This window comes from Typopeltis vanoorti, chromosome 17 (genome assembly GCF_054136105.1).
Source record: "Typopeltis vanoorti isolate ZY-2024b chromosome 17, IOZ_Tvanoo_1.0, whole genome shotgun sequence".
NCBI lineage: Eukaryota > Metazoa > Arthropoda > Arachnida > Uropygi > Thelyphonidae > Typopeltis > Typopeltis vanoorti.
The window spans coordinates 52609251-52634055 of NC_143565.1; the positions used below are offsets into that span (position 1 = coordinate 52609251).

Below are 24805 nucleotides of genomic sequence, written 5' to 3' on the forward strand. Positions count from 1 at the left end.
AAGGTAGAAGTGGAGGAATTTTTTGAGGCTTTAGAAAAAGCAACTGACACAATGAAAAAGGAAAAGTTGGTCCTTGTTGGGGATCTAAATAGTAGAGTAGGAAATGATTGTGAGACATACAAAAATATTTTGGGAAAATTTGGAGAAAAGAGCAAAGCTAATAATAATGGCAAATATCTGTTGGATTTCTGCTCAGGACATGGACTGGTTATTACTAACACCATGTTCCAACATAAAAATGTGCACAAATTCACATGGAGAGAAGAGGCTAGGAATAAGAAAAGTCTCATTGACTATGTTATTGTTGATAGTGATGTTTTCTCCCTGGTGCAGGACACCAGAGTGTACAGAGGATTTGAAATTGGAAGTGATCACTATTTAGTCTTGAGCAGGATAAAATTGAATTTCATATTGAAAAGAATAACATGTAAGAAAGTTTTAAAGCGAATAAAAGTTGAGCAGCTCTCAGATGTAAACTGTAGACTAAAATACAGAAATATTATTGAAAAGAAAATGAAAGAGTTTGAGAACAGGAATCAAACCTTGGAGATTCAGTGGCAAACTCTGAAGGAAACATTGATTGATTCTGCCAGAGAGGCATGTGGTGAGGTTGTGTGCAAAGATAAAAAAATCAGAACTCCCTGGTGGACACAGGAAGTTAAAGAGGCAGTGAAGGAAAAGAAGAAAGCATATCAAAAGTTCCTGGCAAATAAGTCAGCTTTTACTCTTACAGAATACAGAGACAAATGTAAGAAAGCTAAACAGTGTGTAAAACTAGCTAAACAAAAGTCATGGGAGGACTTTGGCAAGAATATAGAAAATAAATATCAAGAAGGTGGCAAAATATTCTGGAGGTTGTTGAAGAAGCTTAGGAATGGAGGAAAGTGTGCTGTAAAAGGAATTAGAGATGATAAAGGTGAAATGAAAACAGGAGAAAAAGATATCCTTGAAGTATGGAGTAATTACTTTGAAAAACTGCTAAATGAAACAAGCAGTGATGACAGCATAGTGATAAAAAACACTGACCAGGCATGCAGTCAGGAATACATATCCATACTTGAAGTAGAAAAAGCCATCAAAGGCTTGAAATGTGGAAAGGCAGCAGGAGTAGATGATATTCGACCAGAAATGCTGAAGTATGGTGGTATAAGAGTCTTACAGTGGCTGCACTGCATAGTTCAGAAAGCCTGGACAGAGGGACGAATTCCCGATGATTGGAGTAGAGCTCTCATAGTACCCATATATAAAAAGGGAAATAAAACTGAATGTGAGAATTACAGAGGTATTTCCCTACTGAGTGTTCCTGGCAAGATCTATGCAAGTATACTTGAGAAACGGTTGAGAAGAATTGTGGAAGAAAAGCTTGGTGAAGAACAAGCTGGATTCAGGCCAAATAGAGGCTGTCAGGATCAGATCTTCACTTTACGACAAATAGTCGACAAAGCATGGGAATATAACAAAGATCTGTATTTAAGTTTTGTCGATTTGGAAAAGGCATATGACAAGGTGCCAAGAGAGAAGCTATTCAATACGCTGCAGTTATATGGTGTCAATGGGGCATTATATCAAGCAATACTTAGTCTTTATTTGAGTTGTGAGTCAGCAGTTAGAATTGAAGGAAGTACAGGAAGATGGTTTAATGTTAAATCTGGTGTGAGACAAGGATGTACATTATCCCCTCTGTTATTCATTATCTATATGGATCACATTATGAAGGAAAGTGGTATTAAACCTGATATCAAAATTGGATATGTTAATGTCAGCTCTTTGCTTTATGCGGATGATGTTATACTTCTAAATAAATCCGCTACAAGTCTGCAAGATTCTCTGACTAAATTGAATAGCTGTTGTAATAGATATGGTATGAAGGTCAGCAATAAAAAGACAAAGACAATGAAAATAGGCAGAATCATTGAAAATGTCAACTGTGTTGTGAATGGAGAACCTGTGGAACAAGTAAAACATTTCAGCTACTTAGGCACAATTTTTACTGAAGATGGTAAACTAAATATAGAAATAGACAACAGAATCAGCAAAGCTGGTATCGTGGGAAGTCAATTGAATAAATTCATATGGAATAAGAAAGAAATTAGTCGGAACACTAAATTAGCTGTATACAGGACTGTGTTCAAACCAATTTTAACTTATGGATCTGAGAGCTGGGTCAGAAGTAAAACACTTGACCAAAGACTAGAGACCACAGATATGAGAGTCCTGAGAAAGATTAGAGGCGTGAACAGATGGCATCAATGGCAATATCATATTAAAAATGAGGATATTAGGAAAGAACTTGACATTGTCAGCATCCAGGAATACGTTAGCAGAGCTAATCTCAGATGGTATGGTCACTTAAACAGAATGAGCAAAGAAAGATTAGCAAAACAAGTGTTCTCTGCCAGGTTGGCAGGAAAACGACCCAGAGGAAGACCAAGATATAGGTGGATTGATACAGTACAAAGTGCCTTAGACGATAGAAATATAAGATCTGATAATGTTGGAGTCTTGACAAGTAACAGACTGATTTGGAGGAAAATTGTAGATAGGAAGTTAGTAATGATGTAATTTTTTCATGTAGTACTGTCATATCCTGTACACCCCTTGAGGGTACATGGCAGGAATTTGATGATGATGATGATGATGATATTTTTGAGTTTTGGAATGAATCATCTGAGTTTCCATTATTTCTTATGGGGAAATTCGCTTTGATATATGAGTGCTTTGGATTATAAGCACATTTCCGGAATGAATTATGCTCACAAACCAAGGTACCATTGTAATTTATAACTGTTTTTCCCATAGTTACAATGGGAAACAGTGCTGACAATTTACTGAATGTCCCATTTTCTGCCAGAGCCTTTGCAAATTGTAGTCGAAGGAGGTAACCCTCATCTTCCTCTTCCAAATTTATTGTCATACTAGGGGTGCTATGCCCCCCCCCAGCATCTACGGCACCCAATCTCCCCCCGAGTTCCGGACTAGTAGGCCGGTTCTCCTTGAATTCTGATGACTTGAATTTTGAAGACTCAACACTCAGGGTAGCCCCTGAGTTTTAAAACGTTTCAAAAAACGTGACATAAAAAGGTTTATCATCTTATATATATAGGGTAGATTTACACCTTTGAGTAATTTAAATATACCAACCAAATATAGCATTCTCCTTCTTTATTGTTTTCTAATATATCTTAAAACAAACATGTTGTCTCCCACTCTATGCAGATTTGGTTACAATTAATTGATAAATTAAAGTATTCAAAGTTATCCTATAATTAATTGCATTGGACCAATTAAGATGAGCACTGATGCACTATGCACTCTTGAAACTTGCATACATCAATAAAAATGCAATCATACATTCAAATTGACATGAATTTTGTAGCGTGGTTTGGATAAGTCAACCAAAATGGGCACGCAACATCAGTGCTTTACAGCTATTCTAGTGAAGAGAAATGTTTAACTGCTGTACAACAGCATGTAGATATTTTTACCCAAACCCATTCCCTACTATCATCCCCTCTGAAATGATTTTCTATGCACTCATCATCATCAGAAAACAAGTTCAAAATAACTTCTAAATAGATCAATGATCCCCTTTATTGGCTACAAAATCCATATTGCATTGTATCCATTTTTCTGCAAACCTAGACTGCTTACAGAACAGCGTATGTAGTTTCTGATTACAATTTTATCAGCTACCAAATAATGTAGTAATTATATAGTTTTGTTTAGGTGAAACTGTGTGAACTGTAATAAATTTCTACACCATGCTGCATTTGTTACCCTGTAAAAGATAAATTGTAGAAGAGTTCCCCTTTAATCTCTGGCAGATCTGTCATTAATTTCTGCCAAGCTTTAGTTCCATCTTTAATTAGGGTTCCCCCACTTGTGATATTTGATTATTTCATACTCGTAGCCAAGCTCTAGTCTGAGATAGCAGAATGTCATGTAATTCACTGTGAACAGCAAGCAATTGTAAAGTATTAGAGAAACATTATTAGTTTTTATAGTCTTAAATTTTTACATTATTAGATGCATATATATTATGTATAAATACACAAAAATTAATAAAACCTTTGGCTTCTTTAATTTCTCATCACATGCTTCCAGATCTTCTTGAAGAATAGCTACTCGCTTAGAGAGTTGTGTATTTCTAAAATTTAGGCATTCTACTTCTTGCTCAAGTTTTCGAACAGACTGATCTTTATCCTTTAGGACCTCCTAAGAAAACATGAAACAATTTATAGCAAAGAAATGAAAAATTGATTAATCAGTGATTATCAAAATATTAATAAGGTTACTAATGTATTCTGTAGGGGTGCTTAAGGGTCAAAGCTGTATAACTGAGAGGAGACCTCCACATAGCCTTTAAAGGAATGTGGAGAACCGACCAGGGCTTCTGACCTAATGTCCAATCCTCACCTTCTCGTGGTGCACCCTGTTGGGTATCTACTTTGATACTGAACGAACGAGGATGGGCTGGCAATTTGGGATTTAGCCGACCAAATTGTATTGTTATTGGTTAAACCAAAATAAAAAATGATGGTACAACATGACAAAATTTCATGCCGGCTGGGGCGTCGCCCGGTTAAACAAGGCCCCCGTTGTTTTCGCCAGGGAACCAGGGCGAACAGCGAAAAGTCAGCTACTGGAACAAATCTGAAAACAAACCCCAACTCAACATCACCAGAGTTAAAGATCGGTACTATCAACGTAAGAAGCCTGAATGGCAAAGAAATGGAGCTAGCTGAGGAATTAGATAAGTACCAGATCGACATAATAGGGGTGACTGAAACAAAAAAGACCAAAACTGGTGAGATCTTTCTGAGCAATAAATACAAAATGTTATATTCAGGCAATAACAATCAAGGAAAAGAAGGAGTAGCCATAGTATTCAACACAAAATACGAGGCTAATCTTCTTGAATGGCAGTCAGTCTCAAGTAGAGTAATGTGGGCAAATATGAGAATGGGGAACTGGACAATGAGACTTATTTGTGCCTATGGTCCCACAGAAGGTTCTACTAAGGTAGAAGTGGAGGAATTTTTTGAGGCTTTAGAAAAAGCAACTGACACAATGAAAAAGGAAAAGTTGGTCCTTGTTGGGGATCTAAATAGTAGAGTAGGAAATGATTGTGAGACATACAAAAATATTTTGGGAAAATTTGGAGAAAAGAGCAAAGCTAATAATAATGGCAAATATCTGTTGGATTTCTGCTCAGGACATGGACTGGTTATTACTAACACCATGTTCCAACATAAAAATGTGCACAAATTCACATGGAGAGAAGAGGCTAGGAATAAGAAAAGTCTCATTGACTATGTTATTGTTGATAGTGATGTTTTCTCCCTGGTGCAGGACACCAGAGTGTACAGAGGATTTGAAATTGGAAGTGATCACTATTTAGTCTTGAGCAGGATAAAATTGAATTTCATATTGAAAAGAATAACATGTAAGAAAGTTTTAAAGCGAATAAAAGTTGAGCAGCTCTCAGATGTAAACTGTAGACTAAAATACAGAAATATTATTGAAAAGAAAATGAAAGAGTTTGAGAACAGGAATCAAACCTTGGAGATTCAGTGGCAAACTCTGAAGGAAACATTGATTGATTCTGCCAGAGAGGCATGTGGTGAGGTTGTGTGCAAAGATAAAAAAATCAGAACTCCCTGGTGGACACAGGAAGTTAAAGAGGCAGTGAAGGAAAAGAAGAAAGCATATCAAAAGTTCCTGGCAAATAAGTCAGCTTTTACTCTTACAGAATACAGAGACAAATGTAAGAAAGCTAAACAGTGTGTAAAACTAGCTAAACAAAAGTCATGGGAGGACTTTGGCAAGAATATAGAAAATAAATATCAAGAAGGTGGCAAAATATTCTGGAGGTTGTTGAAGAAGCTTAGGAATGGAGGAAAGTGTGCTGTAAAAGGAATTAGAGATGATAAAGGTGAAATGAAAACAGGAGAAAAAGATATCCTTGAAGTATGGAGTAATTACTTTGAAAAACTGCTAAATGAAACAAGCAGTGAGGACAGCACAGTGATAAAAAACACTGACCAGGCATGCAGTCAGGAATACATATCCATACTTGAAGTAGAAAAAGCCATCAAAGGCTTGAAATGTGGAAAGGCAGCAGGAGTAGATGATATTCGACCAGAAATGCTGAAGTATGGTGGTATAAGAGTCTTACAGTGGCTGCACTGCATAGTTCAGAAAGCCTGGACAGAGGGACGAATTCCCGATGATTGGAGTAGAGCTCTCATAGTACCCATATATAAAAAGGGAAATAAAACTGAATGTGAGAATTACAGAGGTATTTCCCTACTGAGTGTTCCTGGCAAGATCTATGCAAGTATACTTGAGAAACGGTTGAGAAGAATTGTGGAAGAAAAGCTTGGTGAAGAACAAGCTGGATTCAGGCCAAATAGTGGCTGTCAGGATCAGATCTTCACTTTACGACAAATAGTCGAGAAAGCATGGGAATATAACAAAGATCTGTATTTAAGTTTTGTCGATTTGGAAAAGGCATATGACAAGGTTCCAAGAGAGAAGCTATTCAATACGCTGCAGTTATATGGTGTCAATGGGGCATTATATCAAGCAATACTTAGTCTTTATTTGAGTTGTGAGTCAGCAATTAGAATTGAAGGAAGTACAGGAAGATGGTTTAATGTTAAATCTGGTGTGAGACAAGGATGTACATTATCCCCTCTGTTATTCATTATCTATATGGATCACATTATGAAGGAATGTGGTATTAAACCTGAGATGTTAATGTCAGCTCTTTGCTTTATGCGGATGATGTTATACTTCTAAATAAATCCGCTACAAGTCTGCAAGATTCTCTGACTAAATTGAATAGCTGTTGTAATAGATATGGTATGAAGGTCAGCAATAAAAAGACAAAGACAATGAAAATAGGCAGAATCATTGAGTGTCAACTGTGTTGTGAATGGAGAACCTGTGGAACAAGTAAAACATTTCAGCTACTTAGGCACAATTTTTACTGAAGATGGTAAACTAAATATAGAAATAGACAACAGAATCAGCAAAGCTGGTATCGTGGGAAGTCAACTGAATAAATTCATATGGAATAAGAAAGAAATTAGTCGGAACACTAAATTAGCTGTATACAAGACTGTGTTCAAACCAATTTTAACTTATGGAGCTGAGAGCTGGGTCAGAAGTAAAACACTTGACCAAAGACTAGAGACCGCAGATATGAGAGTCCTGAGAAAGATTAGAGGCGTGAACAGATGGCATCAATGGCAATATCATATTAAAAATGAGGATATTAGGAAAGAACTTGACATTGTCAGCATCCAGGAATGCGTTAGCAGAGCTAATCTCAGATGGTATGGTCACTTAAATAGAATGGGAGAGGAAATATTAGCAAAACAAGTGTTCTCTGCCAGGTTGGCAGGAAAACGACCCAGAGGAAGACCAAGATATAGGTGGATTGATACGGTACAAAGTGCCTTAGACGATAGAAATATAAGATCTGATAATGTTGGAGTCTTGACAAGTAACAGACTGATTTGGAGGAAAATTGTAGATAGGAAGTTAGTAATGATGTAATTTTTTCATGTAGTACTGTCATATCCTGTACACCCCTTGAGGGTACATGGCAGGAATTTGATGATGATGATGATGATGTATTCTGTAATAAATAGCAAAATATACTCTAAAACATAAACATTAATAATAAAATTTAGTTTCATTAAATTTTTAGAAATACCAAATTCTTGCATTATTCACTAAGACTACTGAACCTCATTGAATCACATAAGCTACCAAAGCTTTTATATCTCTCCTTAATTGGTTTCGTATTTTACATGTTAAACTAATAGACAGGATGATTGTCCATAAGCTTTGTTAATAACTTCTGTATTCAAATTTTCCTAACTGTTAGTAGCACTGATGTATTAGTAACAACTATAATAATGCCAATGTCTTTCAAGAATAAATTATGCAAAACTAGGAATGCAATTACAAAAGATATATTTTGGATTATCTGTTTAAGATTTATTGAATACTTCCTTTGTGTTACATGGTGATTCATTTTAGCATTCAGCATTCATTTTAGACAAATTATGGACTCTACAACCATGCTAGAAATAATTATTTTAATATCCCGAAGTTTCGACCTTCATATTAAGGTCATCATCTGGAGTCTTCTTCTCCCGTAGATTTTCCTAATTGTTAGTAGCACTGATGTATTAGTAACAACTATAATAATGCCAATGTCTTTCAAGAATAAATTATGCAAAACTAGGAATGCAATTACAAAAGATATATTTTGGATTATCTGTTTAAGATTTATTGAATACTTCCTTTGTGTTACATGGTGATTCATTTTAGCATTCAGCATTCATTTTAGACAAATTATGGACTCTACAACCATGCTAGAAATAATTATTTTAATATCCCGAAGTTTCGACCTTCATATTAAGGTCATCATCTGGAGTCTTCTTCTCCCGTAGATTTTCCTAACTGTTAGTAGCACTGATGTATTAGTAACAACTATAATAATGCCAATGTCTTTCAAGAATAAATTATGCAAAACTAGGAATGCAATTACAAAAGATATATTTTGGATTATCTGTTTAAGATTTATTGAATACTTCCTTTGTGTTACATGGTGATTCATTTTAGCATTCAGCATTCATTTTAGACAAATTATGGACTCTACAACCATGCTAGAAATAATTATTTTAATATCCCGAAGTTTCGACCTTCATATTAAGGTCATCATCTGGAGTCTTCTTCTCCCGTAGTCCTAAATGAACCGTTGGGTCATTCATGGCTGGTAGGTGATACTCTTTGTTAGCCTCCTCCAGTCGTTTCGGTCTCTTGTTCTTGATGTCAGTTGAGAAAGGGAGGAATTAGTCCATTTTTTGATGTTATCAGTCAATTTTAATCGAGGTCGCCCCCTAACCCTTGATCCCGGAATGATTCCTTCTAGTGCTTGCTTTGGAATGCCATTAGCCCTCTCCACATGTCCGAACCATTTCATCTGTTTTCTTCTGATGACTGTCAGAATATTTTCCCTTTTACTCCCATCTAGTGAATCAATCAGTTTTTCGGACATTTTCATTGGTTTCGTGAGGTATAGGGAATTCTCAAAAGTCTTCTGTAAGTTTTCATTTCGAAAGACAGGAGTCTCCTCTCTTCCTTCAATAAAGTACAGGCCTCACAACCATACAAGAGGACAGAATTCACCAAGGTGTCAATTAGTCTTAGTCTAGTTGTGATTGCTATTCTCTTATCTCCCCACAATGTTTTAACTTCTGTAGGGCCACGGTTGCCTTAGCAATTTGGTATTTAATGTCAGTTTTTGAACAACCATCTTGACTCCATGCTTCCTAGATAAGTGAACTTCTTTACATTCTCAATTTGCTTATTGCCAATTTGTATCTTTAAGAATTCAATGTCTGATTTTGAGGTTATCATTGTTTTTGTTTTTTGTAGGTTTATGTATAATCCATATTTTTTTAATGTTCCGAAAACACGGCTGGTTATCTCTTGTAATCCTTCTTCACTTTCTGCCAGAAGATCGATATCGTCAGCAAAACATAAGTTATTTATTCTTAGTGCGTCAACTACTATTCCAGTGTCATATTCATAAAGAGCTTCATCTATGACATATTCCAGAAAACAATTAAAAAGAAGAGGGGACAAGATGCATCCCTGTCTTCTCCCCCCCCCGTTCTGCCTGGAATGGTTCACTGCTGTAATTTTTAATTTCAATTCTCATATCAGATGAGGAATAAAGAGATTTAATAATCCTAATGATTTTGTTGTCAATACCATAATGTTCTAAAATTTTCCATAATGCCTCATGCCATATTGAGTCAAAAGCTTTTTGAAGGTCTAAAAAGTTGCAACAGATTATTTTGTTATGTTCCATGTATTTTTCGTCTAGTATGTGTATTGTAAAAATATGGTCAATTGTACTTCTGGACTTCCGGAAACCTGCTTGTTCATCTGATAGTCTGCTTTCTATTTTATTTTCGATTCTTGACAATAGTATTTTTAACAGGATTTTGCTTGGATGACTAATAAGGCTTATTGTTCTATAGTTACTACATTTATTGCTGTCTCCCTTTTTAGGAATAGATACAAGGACAGAAGTCCGCCAATCAGAAGGCCAAGTCTCTGTGTTCCATACGTCCTGGAATAAATTTAGCAAGGTGTCTATGATGATGTCACCTCCTTCGCATATCAGTTCCACTGTGACACCATCACTTCTGCTGCAATAACTTCTTTTAATATCGGGTAATCTCCTTCCTCCGAACCTCCTGGCAAAATTCCGTCCAAAATATCATCAGTCAGTTGAGGGTCTTTTTGAAAAAGTTTGGTTGCGTAACATTTCCATCTATCAACTATTTTCTGGTTATCCGTGATAGGAGTTCCATCTTCATCTTCTTTGCTCCAATTAATTGCAGTAAAAGGTTTGGTTAACTTATTGATAATTTGAAATGCACTTTTAGAATTATTTTTATTTAAGTCCTCTTCTATATTTTTGCATTCATCCAATATTCATAAGTTTCTAGCATGTTTGATTTCTTTTTTAATAATCTTAGTAATATTTTTATACTGTTCTCTATTATCACCGCTATTAATATGAGAATTCAAATATCTTCTTTCATTGCACAGGTCCAAAATATTTTTGGTTATCCATGGTTTATTTATTTTCCTTTTGTATCCAATGTTTTCTTCACCCGTCTCAGTTATCTTTTGTGAGAACTATTTGGTTTTAGATTCGATACTATTATATTTCTTGAAGCTTGTGTCAAAAATTTGTTTTAATTTGTATTTATATAGTGCATTTATTTGAGGATCCTTTAATTTTTCTATATTCTTTTACGAAGAGATTTTGTAGGTAATCTTTCCCTCATTTTCATATTCATAGTTGCGATGACCATGTTGTGGTCACTGCCAATGTCGGCTCCAGGAAATGATCTGGTTCTCGTGAGGTTGATGGAGATTTTAAATCTTGTGCTTACAAGGATAAAGTCAATTTGGTTGTGTGTTTTACCATGTCCATCTTCTGGAAGGTTTATGGGGAAATAGAGTGTTAGTAATGGTAAGTTCATTTTGTGAGGCAAAATTGATCAATTCAAAACCTCTTTCGTTTGTCTCCCCATAGCTATACTGTCCGACAAATGGGAGAAAATCCTTGCCGATGTCTGTTCCAATTTTGGCATTCCAATCGCCCCATACAATCAAAAGGTCTTTTCTATTCACTCTGGTGATTGTTGCATTAAGTTGACCATAAAACTCCTCTACTAATTCGGAGTCCTCGTGATCTGTGGTTGGGGCATAACATGTATGATGGTGATATTGAGTGGTTTTCCTCTCAGGTGGACTAGAGCAATTCTGCTCTCGAGTATACACATATATATACAAAGACAAGCTATATTACATTTCACACAGTATACTAAAGAAACAATGATTTGATCAACAGTTATTCCACTGACCTGACCTCTAGTGAAAATAAAATTAAAATACATAAATAAATGAATAAAATTAAATTAAATACCTACATTAAGGCTATATTCTATTTAAGACAACATCAGAGAGACATTCTTGCATATAAATAGTTTTATTACAGCAAAAATGATGTCCTAATTTAACATGACAATTGTTATATTAGATTTAAGATCCTGGATTACTATGGTCCTATTTATAATTAACTCTTAGGAAGAAAGGTTATGTGAGTAGAATATGCGCCTTGCATATTCTTGGGATTTTTAGACCATCATTATTGTTAAGATTAGGGTGGTTGACAGGCCTTCTTAAATTTATGTTCATACCATGTTTTGGTATGATGTAAACAACAGGTGTTTTCCAGTCAATTCTATGTAAAGTGTTCAGGGCATGATCAGAAAGGCCAGCTTTTATTATATTTAATGTGTCATTTATGTTCCTTTTGTCTGATAGGAATTGTTCGTCCTGTTTCTCCTATATAGGGCAAATTGCAGGTGCAGTGAATACGGTATACTCCAGGGTGAGCCAGCAGAGAGAGAGTGGATCCTTGGTTGAGTTGAGTAAGTTCTTTAATTTTGCAGGAGGTTTAAAGGTGGCTTTAAGGTTGTATTTCTGTAGTATTCTGTTTATTTTGTCTGATAACCCTTTAATGTATGGAATCGTTACAGTTTTATTGTAATCAAGTTTATTTTTGTTTTTAAGTGAGGTCTTGTGAAGAACTTTGTTGATCATATTTTGGCTGTAGCCATTTTTAGGAAGGTATTGCTGATAGCTTTTAATTCATCTTTAAGTGCTTGTTCATTGGAGCAAATCTTCAAAGCCCTGTTTTTTATTGCGTTAATGACACCTAATTTTTGTGTTGGGTGGTGGTGGTGGGAGTTTATGTGTATATATCGGTGAGTATTTGTAGAAAGACACTAAAAGGAAGTCATGTGACAAGTGTATATTTAACATGACAATTGTATATAGAACATACAATTCACAATCTCAATTGTGAATTGTATGCTTTTGTGTTGCTTGTTGGAGGAAAGTGTCTAATGTCTGGTGGCCATGGAGCCAGATAGCAAAAATATTGTCAATGAATCTAAGCCAGACTTTCAGTTTTAAAGGAGAGGAATCTTAGAGCACATTGCTCAAAATATTCCATGTATACTGTATTCATTGCATCTGTAATTTGCCCTATATAGGGGAAACAGGACGCACAATTCCTATCAGAAAAAAGAAACATAAACGACACATTAAATATAATAACTATGGTAAAGCTGGCCTTTCTGATCATTCCCTGAACACTTTACATAGAATTGATTGGAAAAGCACCTGTTGTTTACATCAACACCAAAACATCGCATGAATGTAATTTAAGCAAAATTCTTATCAACCACCCTAATCTTAACAATAAAGATGGTCTAAAAATTCCAAGAATATGGAAGGCACATATTTGACCCACATAACCTTTCTCTCTAAGAGTTAATTATAAATAGGACCATAGATAATCCAGGATCTTAAATCTAATATAATAATTGTCATGTTAAATTAGGACATCGTTTTTGCTGCAATAAAACTATCTATATGCAAGAATGTCTCTCTGATGTTGTCTTAAATAGAATATAGTGTCTTAATGTAGTTATTTTATTTATTTTAATTTTATTTTCACTAGAGGTTAGGCCAGTAGAATAACCGTTGATCAAATCATTGTCTCTTTAGCATACTGTGTGAAATGTAATATAGCTTGTCTCTGTATTTATATATATATATATATATATATATATATATATATATATATATTAAAGAATAAATTTTAAACGACTTTAAACTGAGATAAAATACGAAATTTTAATGATACAACTAGTTTCAGCCTTTTACAGCCTTCTTCAGGTATCCACTAAAGGTAGAACACAGTAATAAAAAATTGAAGTTACAAAAAACTGAGAATTACAGGCAAAAAATGCAATACATAATTGACACAAAAATGTTGTATTTTTCAAGTCGTTCTATCTAACGTGCTATTGTTTGTTGCATGCATGCTTGCAAGATCTCATGAGCACTAGTATTGAACTACTGCAGTATGGCTATCAGGGATGTTATAACTCAAATTGCTGTTCAAATGTTCAGGATTAAGGAAGATTTTCCTTTCAAACTCATCACTACAGCGAAAAATGTTTTCGGATAAATCCCAGCAAACTGAGTGACTCTGTAGATTGTCATAAGGGTTATTAGAAAAAAGAACATGACTGGATAGCGCAGATGCATGTGATCTTTTATAGGAGATGTCTCTCTTATGCTCCTCAATACGCAGTTCAACAGATTTGTTAGTCTGTCCAAAATAAGGAATATTACAGTCGCACCATAACTTGTAAACACCTGGATATTTCAGGTTAGGATGAATAGGTTTCGGATGGCTTATAAGAGAACGGACTTTATTGAGTGTAGTGAATATATATATATATATATATATGTGTGTGTGTATACTCCAGATGATGACCTTAATATGAAGGTCGAAACATTGGGAAATTAAAATAATTATTTCTAGCATGGTTGTAGAGTCTATAATTTGTCTAAAATGAATATTGAATACTTCATTTTTTATTCTGAAACAAACATGATTATTTTTAACAAATTAAATCAAATTCCAATATATTCCCAAAAGTGTTATTTCTGGCTAAAGAAATAAAGTAGATTTGGCTGTTAAGATTTCTACTCATTAAACATCACTATTATTATAATGCTAATGTGTTGGTGGAATATGGCATAATAGAATCAGATTGATAAATAAATCACACAAAATCTACAAAATAATCCCTACAAACACTATGAAAAGGCTTAAGAGCAAAGAAAATGTACCAAGCCAGTGTGCATCCTCAAGGAGTAATAGTTATTATAACAGTTTAATACAATTAAAATTTCACGAATAGTTTCTGATAAACAACTTTCTTCCAAATTGGTCTATTATTTGTCAGTCTTCTAAAGTACTTCAAACTTTATTTTTAATGTGAATCCCAAACCATAAGAGGCTTGTAGTCTACAGTACATGGATGCAAAGGGTTAGATAATCCAGAAACCTGCTCTGAAAAACAAATATGAAACTTTTTCAAGCCAGTTTCAGCACTCCAATAAATGAGGTGGTAGTGGTCTACAGAGAGATAAATTATTCTTTCACCTAAATGCATCAGCCAGTCTCTATCTGAAACTTTCTCTATGCTCCCCCCCCCCCTTTGCAATTTCTGCTTTGTTCATCTCTGATTCTGTTTAAATGATCCTATAATCTTAGATTGGCTATATTTGTACAGTCTTGAAAAATTATGTCAAATTCTTTTTGATATCTTTATTTTGAGCATGGTTCTGACAATAATTCCACTCTCTATTTTTATTAGAACTCTCAATATCCATGGCATTTAGTATTTGATCTCTCAATATCCATGGTATTAGTTTTTGATCCGCTGTTTTATTTCTAACCCAACTCTCCAATCCATATGTTAAAACTGGTTTGAACGGACTTACATACTGCTGGTTTAGTCTTTTGCTTGGATTCTCTTTGTCTCATATGAATTTATTCAACTAGCTTCCCACTATACCAGCTTTACTGATTCCATTATCTATTTTCTTATTTGATCTTCCATCTTCACTCAAAATTGTGCCTATGTATAACATGTTCTATAGATTTACTACTGTGAATGAAGTTGATTGCTTCAATATAGGTAATAAGCTGTCATACTTTGAAAAATTAAAGATGGAAATTTAAACTTACATGAAATAAATTTATTAGCTGTAAAATTTTCACTTAAGTATCAACTGTGATCTCTCCTATTTTGGACAAACTGGACGTTCTCTTGAAAAAAGAATCCAAGAACATCAATCCTCCATTCATCACAACAAACCTGAAAAGTCTGGATTGGCTCAGCATCCTTTGGTCAAAAACTTGCCTCTTACATAGATCCCGTTATAAATTTGAATGTTTATTCAAAGAAAGTGTAGAGACCTTACTCCATCGTCCTAACCTGAATCGAAATGACTGTATATCTATATCAAAAATGTCTATTTCCAGACTGAAATATTTGGTTAATTAAATATCTTTCTTGTGTTTACGTGCTTATATTATTCAGTCTTTATGTCACAAGTATCCTTAAAACATCAAATAAGTATCAAAGATATATTCAGTATAACAACAACAATGGAACACAAAACAAATTTTGTAATTTCAACTTTAAAAAGTGACACTACAGCATCAGTGAAACAACAGATGGGCAGTAAATTCCCAATTTAAATAATAATAATAAAAAGATTATAATTGCAGGCATAGACTTCTGTGGCTAATTGGTTCAAAAGATATATTTTGGTGATTACACCACATTTTTTATTATTCAGTTATATAAAATACTGAAATAATTGAAATAACAAAAAACGGGTCTTGCTTTCCATACCACTTCCACCGGACACGATGTACTCTGGCAAAAAACGACAATGTCATACATAGAAAACAACAGTTATATAAGAAAATTTAAAGAAGCTGCTAATATGCTGAAAAACCCAACCCAATGCAATAAAAATCAAGGTTTAATTCTCCATCAAGTGTGGTCAGCTCTAATAAAAAATCTACCTCAATCTGAGCTCAGACTGTATGAACGAGAACAAGAACATGTGACATCGTCCAGTATTGTTCAACATCAATAACGTTTTATATCTGCATTCTGTTGTTTGAGTTTATGAATAGCCAGACGGTTATGATTTGTATTTATTAATTCTCTTGTTTAAACTTTAAGTTATACTATTAACCCCTGAAGATGTAAATCCTACGATTTACAAAGCTTGTCGGGAACTATTATTTCAGTATTTTGTATAACTGAATAATAAAAAATGTGGTGTAATCACCAAAATATATCTTTTGAAAAAGATTATAATCAGGAATTTGCATAAAATTTATGCAATAATATTTCTCATATAGGATAACTAGAGATCATCAAATTTGTTTAAGTTCAGTTGGTGGCCTCAATTCCCCTAGTAGCTGTAAAATTGTATAACCATTTTATAAAGATTCTACTTTTATGTAAAAGTTTAGTTTTCTTAATAAGAAAACTATGTTTACTTGAGATGGCATGATCTGCTAGTCCAGACTGGCCAAAGAAAGACAAACCACAGGAGCAGGGGATCTGGTAGATACCTGGAAGGCTGAATGGAGAAAGCTTGTTTTTAGGTGAAGAAAGGAAGGTAGAAATCTTCCTGACAGGATGAAAGGATGCTGCAATATTGAGAAGTCTTAAAACGTTAGCAACATATTCAGAAATTCCTTTAATATATAGGAGTGGAACCTAAGTGATATCTTCAGGAGATCTCGACTGGTTGTCTAAAGCTGTTAAGGGCTATCTTGATAAAAGCTCCATTAAAGCTATTTTTCACAAAAGCAGATCTGATATAATTGAATTCTTGCTCTAAAAGATCTTCAGTGGAACATATATTATGAGCATGATGTAATAAGGTCTCAATGGCTCCAACTTTTTGACTGGGATGATGATGAGAAGTAGCATGGATATAACAATCAGTATGAGTTGCTTTTCTAAAAACTGAAAATTGTAAACTACCATTTGGTTGGCAAAGAAATGAAACTATTCATTTCAAAAACATATACTTCTACTCAAGAATTCAATTCACCTTAGAAGAAGGGGGAAAAAATCAACTTGCCTTCTTAGATATTTTAATTCTGTGTCAAACAGAATTAAAATATCTAAAGTAGTATAACAGAATAATTCTCTTAATGTAACAGAGTACTAACTCCCTAATGAGATAAACAAATAACTTTAGATAAGAGAGAAAAATTATATATTATAAAAATTTGCCCAAGCATCAAGGGCATAATCAGGAACTGAATTGGAATACAAGTGCAAATAAATGCAACAATTTAGCAATACTAATATGAGAGCAAGAGTTTGCACAAAACCTCATGATTCGAAATAATATGATCCAAAAATGTGTGTGTGTGTATCCATTAGGAGAGCCAACTGATGTTCAGGCATACTATCCTATAACAAGTATAAACATAATGCATTCTGTTATGCAGAAGTTTAATTCTTTTCCATGAACTCTTCCAGCTCATGTAATACATTACTAAGAAATATAAGAAAAAAACAGTTACTAATATTCTAATATATGAACAAAGCAGACCATTTAAAATAAAGGAGTGCACCAAGGACAACACTATTTCATCAAATTATTCAATGTGGGGATAAAATATGACTTAAGTGAACTAGATGAGTGATAAAAAGATTAATATCAACAGTAAAAAATTAAATCATTTGTGATATGATGACATTACAATAATCAGCAAATAACAAAATTGAACTAGAAGAAATGAACTAAATGGCAGCCTGGTTTGCTGAGTGGTAAGTGTACCTACTCTCCAACCAACAGGTCACGGGTTCGAATCCTGCCATGGACACAGATGTTTGCGATTGTCTTTAGGTGGGAGATGAATTTCATTGCCTAGTATGAGACCACTGCCCCACTTATTGGAGGCCTGAAGTGGTTTAAAAAAAATCCATGTTTAATCTCTAGAGCAGGGTTTCCGGACTATCTAAAAATAAATTTAAATTAGAAAAATATGTATATAAAACTGATTAAAAAAAAAAAACTTGTCCTATCCACAGTACAGAATATACTATAGGTTTACTAATAACCTTTTATTACTATTATTATTAATAAAACATTTACTTACCTTCAATTCATTGGTTTTTGCTTGTTCCTCAGCAACTGCTTTCTTCAGAACAATAGTTTGGGCTCTTATCTGCAAAAACCAGATAATATCAATGATCTCAATATAAACAAATATTGAGATAATCAATATACTAAAAATGCATGTCTGATAACAATATTCTTCTTCTTGAGAGAAAAATGTTAAGATAGTAGTAAGCTTTACTGAAATTAACAGTACATTATTAATGTGGAACAGACTAGCAATTTAATGAGACAGGACAGAACAGAAAAGTAAATGCAACAATTATATCAAACAGATAACGAATCATTTTTGATATTTACATAGGATGAAATATCTGGACTTTCAGGATAGCAAGGCAATCGTTCCAACTTACAAATTCTGACAATGTACCAGGATAGCTGACCATTCTCTGTAAAGGCCTTCATATTTAAAATTGCTTCTAAGGAGAAGATTAGCATCATTCCAGAGAATACTGTGTTTTGTGAGATGCAATTTTTGAAGTTAAAGATACTCAATGTAGTACTAATGTTCATTAATCTTTTTCTTTATTTTTTTCCCACAGACTAGTAACATCAGCACTAATAGTGAGTATCTTAAACCTCAAAAGTTAGGTCTAACATGACACAATATTGAGATCAAACACAGTATCCTCGGAAACAATGCATACCTTTTTCAAAGAAGTTTTAAATATGACCATCTCTTTAAAGAAAATCCAGAGGTCCTGTTACACGATCCAAATTTAAGTTGGAATGCAAGTCTAGGAGATTTTCATCATATGTAAATACTGAAAATTATTGTCTATTTGATATGATCATACAGAGAACTTGCCAATATAAATTAACCAACTGTTGCATTTACCTTGAATTTGGTCTCTTTGAAATGCTTGTTTGTTCCACACTGATAATGTACTGTTAATTTGTTACTAATTTCATTAATGTCTAATGTGCTCCATTATTATATCATAGGTACCATTAAAGCTTGTGTGTGTGTGAGAGAGAGAGAGCGAGATTAAAAATTTTATCAGGTGCATAAATTAATTGCTGAGTTTTATTTCAATTTTATCTGACTGAGCTTTATTTTGAAAAAATATAATGACTGGTTCTTGCATTATTAGTCGTTATTTTTGGATACCTCTAGCTTGGACAAGCTGTATAACACTTGGCATTTGTAAAATTTATTATTATTAACAACAAACCTCCATGGGGACAAACAATGTTACAAACAAAGCCCATCAAACCATGCCTTAAAATAATTCAATGTAACTGCATTCGTCAGGCAAAGCATTCACTGACCAACCATGCTCCTTGCAAAGAGCCTACTCCTTATGTCATTGCTCACAACCTCGTTATACAACTTCCAGGTATGTCTCATTGTTCTACCCCCTCCCCGATTCCACAAACAATTTCTTCCACATTAACCTGATAACAACCCTTTACCAACTTAAATGCCTCGATCATATTCACAGGGCTTTACAAGAAAGCTAGGAGACAAGACCTGAGCACAATAATCCAGATGTGGACATATCAAGACCTTATAAAGAGGAATAACAACTTCCTTATCTCTACTTGTGTGTTCTTTCATCACCTCTAAATCCCTAGCTTCATCTATTATCTGGAGTACAGATCCATCATTTTCACACTGATGAAACTGTACTCATCACAGATTGTAATCTTTTTTCCCAAAATGCATAACTTTATATTTTGCCACATTAAACTGCACCCATTATCTTTTTCCCATACTGACAGACTATTTAAATCCTCCATAGAGCTCTCCCCATTGCTTTGATTCAGAATTACTGTATCTAATTTTGCATCATCAGCAAACAACTGAATATTTCTTTTCAGGTTATTTCCTATATCACTTATATATAAATTAAACAGTAGTGGTCCTAGCATTGAGCCTTGTTACATGCCACTAGTCACCAGCTTTCACCTGGATTTGGCTCCTCCATATACCACTTTTTGATATCTGTCCAGCAGCAACCCTACTATCCACATAACCAGTGTCATATCCATCCCCATTTTTTGTAATCTGAGTAACAGAGTTCCATGTGGTATCCAGTCAAATGCCTTTGCAAAATCCAGCAGAATTATTGTGTAGGTATTTCCTTTATCCAACTCAGCTGTTACTCTATTATAAAAAGTTAGTAAATTACTAAGGCATGATGACCCTTCACATAGTCATGTTGCCCCTCATACAGTATCATATTTTTATCCATCCATTCTTGAATTCTCTAATTTTTCCAGAACTTTTACCACCACACCTAAAATATTGATTAGTCTATAATTGCTACTGCAGTCTTAGAACTTCTCTGATGCAAGGGAATTATTTTGTCCTCTTTTCACTCCCTTGGAACTCTCCCAGAGCCGAGACTTAAATTAAAAAGCCTAGTCAGATGCATTGCCAGTTCCTTTGCACATTCTTGCAAAACCCTAGCTGATATCCCATCTAATCTCACAGCTGTATTTACATTGAGATTATGCAATATCATAAGAACCTCCAATTCATCCACCTCTGTTCCCACATCACTGTTTGTTACATATGTTAAAGCAGTAACCTCACTTGGATGATATTGCAAAGTGGTCAGTGAGTAACTCGACTATTTTATCTGCTTTTATCACCTCATGACTATCATCACTCATTAATCTTCCATAGTCATTCTACCTATTACTTGCAACGTAACAAAAGAACTTTTGGAATTTCCTTCGGCCTGCTCAGCTAGATTCTTCTCGTAACTTGATTTTGCCTTTCTTGCCTGAGCATTGTACTCTTCATGAGTATGCTGATCACATTTCTCCTTACATACCCTTCATAGCATTTTCTTCTTCTGCAGCTCATGCTTAATGATATTATTCATCCATCTAACTCCTAGAGCATTAACACTCTTTACCTTAGGTATACAATTTAATATTTGTTCCTCTAGATGCCTCTTAGCTATCTCCCATACACTACTAACATCCTTACCTTGCAGTGTTTTATTCCATGACACAGATCTTCCTCCTAAGCTTGTCATAATCACCTGTCTTGTAGATGAGCATATATTCCTTCTTGACAGAATATTCCTCATATCTGACAATACCCTAAGTCAAGACCACATGGGCACTTTCACCAATCGGAGTCAATGTGACCATCTTGGTTGTGGATAGCTCTTCTGATCCTATGACCAGCTCAAATACTTTCACATCCCTTAGTCCCTTCCATCACATGCAGCCTTAAGCAATTATCTCTCAGTAAGTATATAAATTCCATTTCCTATCTGCCGTATGAGCTTTCTTCCTCCCAGTCCATCTCCATAGTTGAAGTCTCCCCATAATAATCACTCAACCTGTACTCATTGTACTAATTTGCCAATGGATGTCTTCCAGATCATCTGTGGATCCTCTTGGCCAATAGCAACAATCACCTGTATTTTTTTGTCTTACTGGCCATGATCTCACTCCATACTGCTTGAAATGAACAGCCACCTGCCAGCCTATCTCCTATTCCTTTTGGCTGCAATTCATCTGCTATCATCAACTGTTTTTGCCCCCCCCCATTGTATCGTCACTATCTGGAGGGAGGGGATGTGATGGAGGGACTACAGGTGTGAAAATATTGGACCTAGTCACAGGATCAGAATAAATATCCATAACCAAGGTGGTCCACATTGCCTCCAATTAGCAAAATTGACCATGTGGCCTTAACTTGGGAGATTGTAAAACATGAGGAATATTCTGTCAAGAAGGGATATATGCTCAACCCAAAGACAGGTGATTATGACTAGCTTATGAGGAAGCTTGAATCTGTGCCATAGAATAAAACACTGCAAGGAAAACAACTACTGTGTTAAAGTAAAACTTTAGTTTAATATAAACCAAAATAGACAGACACTCAACATTTTGGCTTTCACATTATGGTCATCAACTGGAATATACACATATGCACAAAGAAAACAGCTGCACTGTCCCTCCAATTTGCCAACATACTTGACATCTTCCTAACAAGCTCCCCTTCCAGGTATACTGCGGCTGTCGGTTTTCCTCTTGGTAACTTGGACCACAATCTCATACATCTCTTTTGCCATAGAAGAACCTCCACCCACCAGTTCACAGTCTTGTGTCCTTAAGCACTACAAGGGTGCCAACTGGTAGGATCTCCATGACTTTTATTCCTCCTTCCCATAGTCTGACTACTGCTTCAGTTCTTCTGATTTTAATACCTGCTCAGACTGAATAACAGAAATCAATCTCACAGGAATGAAGGCTTTCATCCCCCATTCTACACCAAATGCTCAGCCACCATCCAAGCCTTGGTTCTCAAAAAAGTGTGCCAATGCTGTAAAAGAAAAAAACCTGTGCTTACCACAAATGGCTCTGGACCAAAACTCCAGCTGCCCACACTTCAGTTCGCAATGATTGTAAAAGAATCACCAAGTCAAGTCAGCCTTTGAAAGGGCCAAATGCTGCAAACTCGCATCCTGCCCAAATGGGAGTCGCTCCTACTGGCCCATTTCCAAGGCCATTGGGTGCAACTACTGCCCACCCAGGTTTCCACCACTCTAACATCCAGATGGTACTGTAGTTACCTCAGCTAAAGTCAAGGCCAACTTATTGGCATCACTCTTCTCTTCAAATTCCTGAAGTAATGACCTGAGCAAAGTTCCTTCCAGACTACTAAGAACAGCTACCTTCATGTCTCCCATAATCTCATGCAAAAAGAAATCTTAATAACCTGAACACAAACAAGGCATCTGGTCCTGATGGTATCCCATCTGGTAAAAAATTGTGCCTTAGAACTAACACCTATCCTGTATCACCTCTTCAATCTATTCTATGAACATTATTGAACATTATTCTATGAATCTTAAGTACTGCTTGATATAATGCCCCATTGACACCATATAACTGTAGTGAATTGAATAGCTTCTCTCTTGGCACCTTGTCATATGCCTTTCCCAGATCGACAAAACTTAAATACAGATTTGTTATATTCCCATGCTTTCTCAATTATTTGTCGTAAAGTGAAGATCTGATCCTGACAGCCTCTATTTGGCCTGAATCCAGCTTGTTCTTCACCAAGCTTTTCTTCCACAATTCTTCTCAACTGTTTCTCAAATAGACTTACACAGATCTTGCCAGGAACACTCAGTCGGGAAATACTTCTGTAATTCTCACATTCGGTTTTATTTTCCTTTTTATATATGGGTACTATGAGAGCTCTACTCCAATCATCGAGAATTCATCCCTCTGTCCAGGCTTTCTGAACTATGCAGTGCAGTCACTGTAAAACTTTTATACTACCATACTTCAGCATTTCTGGTCGAATATCATCTACTCCTGCTGCCTTTTCACATTTCAAGCCTTTGATGGGTTTTTCTACTTCAAGTATGAATATGTATTCCTGACTGTATGCCTGTTGAGTGTTTTTTACCATTGTGCTATCACTGCTTGTTTCATTTAGCAATTTTTCGAAGTAATTACTCCATACTTCAAGGGTAACTTTTTCTCCCATTTTCATGTCACCTTTATCATCTCTAACTCCTTTTCCAGAACTCTTTCCTCCAATTGTAAGCTTCTTCAACAATCTCCAGAATATCTTACCACTTTCTTGATATTTATTTTCTATGTTCTTGCCAAAGTCCTCCCATGACTTTTGTTTAGCTAGTTTTACACAATGTTTAGCTTTCTTACATTTGTTTCTGTATTCTCTAAGAGCACACACTGACTTATTTGCCAGGAACTTTTGATATGCTTTCTTCTTTTCCTTCACTGTCTCTTTTACTTCTTGTGTCCACCATGAAGTTCTGATTTCTCTATCCTTGCAGACAACCTCACCACATGCCTCTCTGGCTGAATCAATCAGGGTTTTTTTCAAGGCTTGCCGTTGAATTTCCAAGGTTTGGTTCCTGTTCTCAAACTTTTTTATTTTTTTTCCAATAATCTTTGTGTATTTTAGTCTATAGTTCACATCTGAGAGCTGCTCAACTTTTATTCGCTTTAAAGCTTTCTTGCATGTTATTATTTTCAATATGAAATTCAATTTTATCTTGCTCAAGACTAAATAGTGATCGTCTCCAATTTCAAATCCTCTGTACACTCTGGTGTCCTGCACCAGGGAGAAAACATCACTATCAACAATAACATAGTCAATGAGACTTTTCTTAATCCTTGCTTAAGAATTGCATTTGTGCACATTTTTATGTTGGAACATGGTGTTAGTAATAACCAGTCCATGTCCTGAGCAGAAATCCAACAGGTATTTGCCATTATTATTAGCTTTGCTCTTTTCTCCAAATGTTCCCAAAATATTTTTGTATGTCTGACAATCATTTCCTACTCTGCTATTTACATCTCCAACAAGGACCAACTTTTCCTTTTCATTGTGTCAGTTGCTTTTTCTAAAGCATCAAAAATTCCTCCACTTCAACCTTAGTAGAAACTTCTGTGGGACAATAGGCACAAATAAGTCTCATTGTCCAATTCCCTTTTCTGATATTAGCCCACATCACTCTACTTGAGACTGCCTGCCGTTCAAGATTAGCCTCGTATTTTGTGTTGAATACTATATCTACTCCTTTTTCTTAATTGTCATTTCCTGAATATAACATTTTGTATTTATTGCTCAGAAAGATCTCACCAGTTT

At 35.0% G+C, this 24805-nt stretch overlaps 1 protein-coding gene across 1 annotated transcript in view; it reads right to left on the minus strand.

Moving 5' to 3' along the window:
* Positions 1-24805, minus strand: part of LOC150097388 (protein phosphatase 1 regulatory subunit 21-like) — a 505584-nt gene that overhangs the window by 449532 nt on the left and 31247 nt on the right. The window contains exons 3-4 of the mRNA XM_090407251.1: positions 18185-18253; positions 4069-4215 (exon numbers count right to left, since the gene is read on the minus strand). Coding sequence (XP_090263377.1) covers positions 4069-4215; positions 18185-18253 — 216 coding nt within the window. The remainder of the gene's footprint in view (positions 1-4068; positions 4216-18184; positions 18254-24805) is intronic.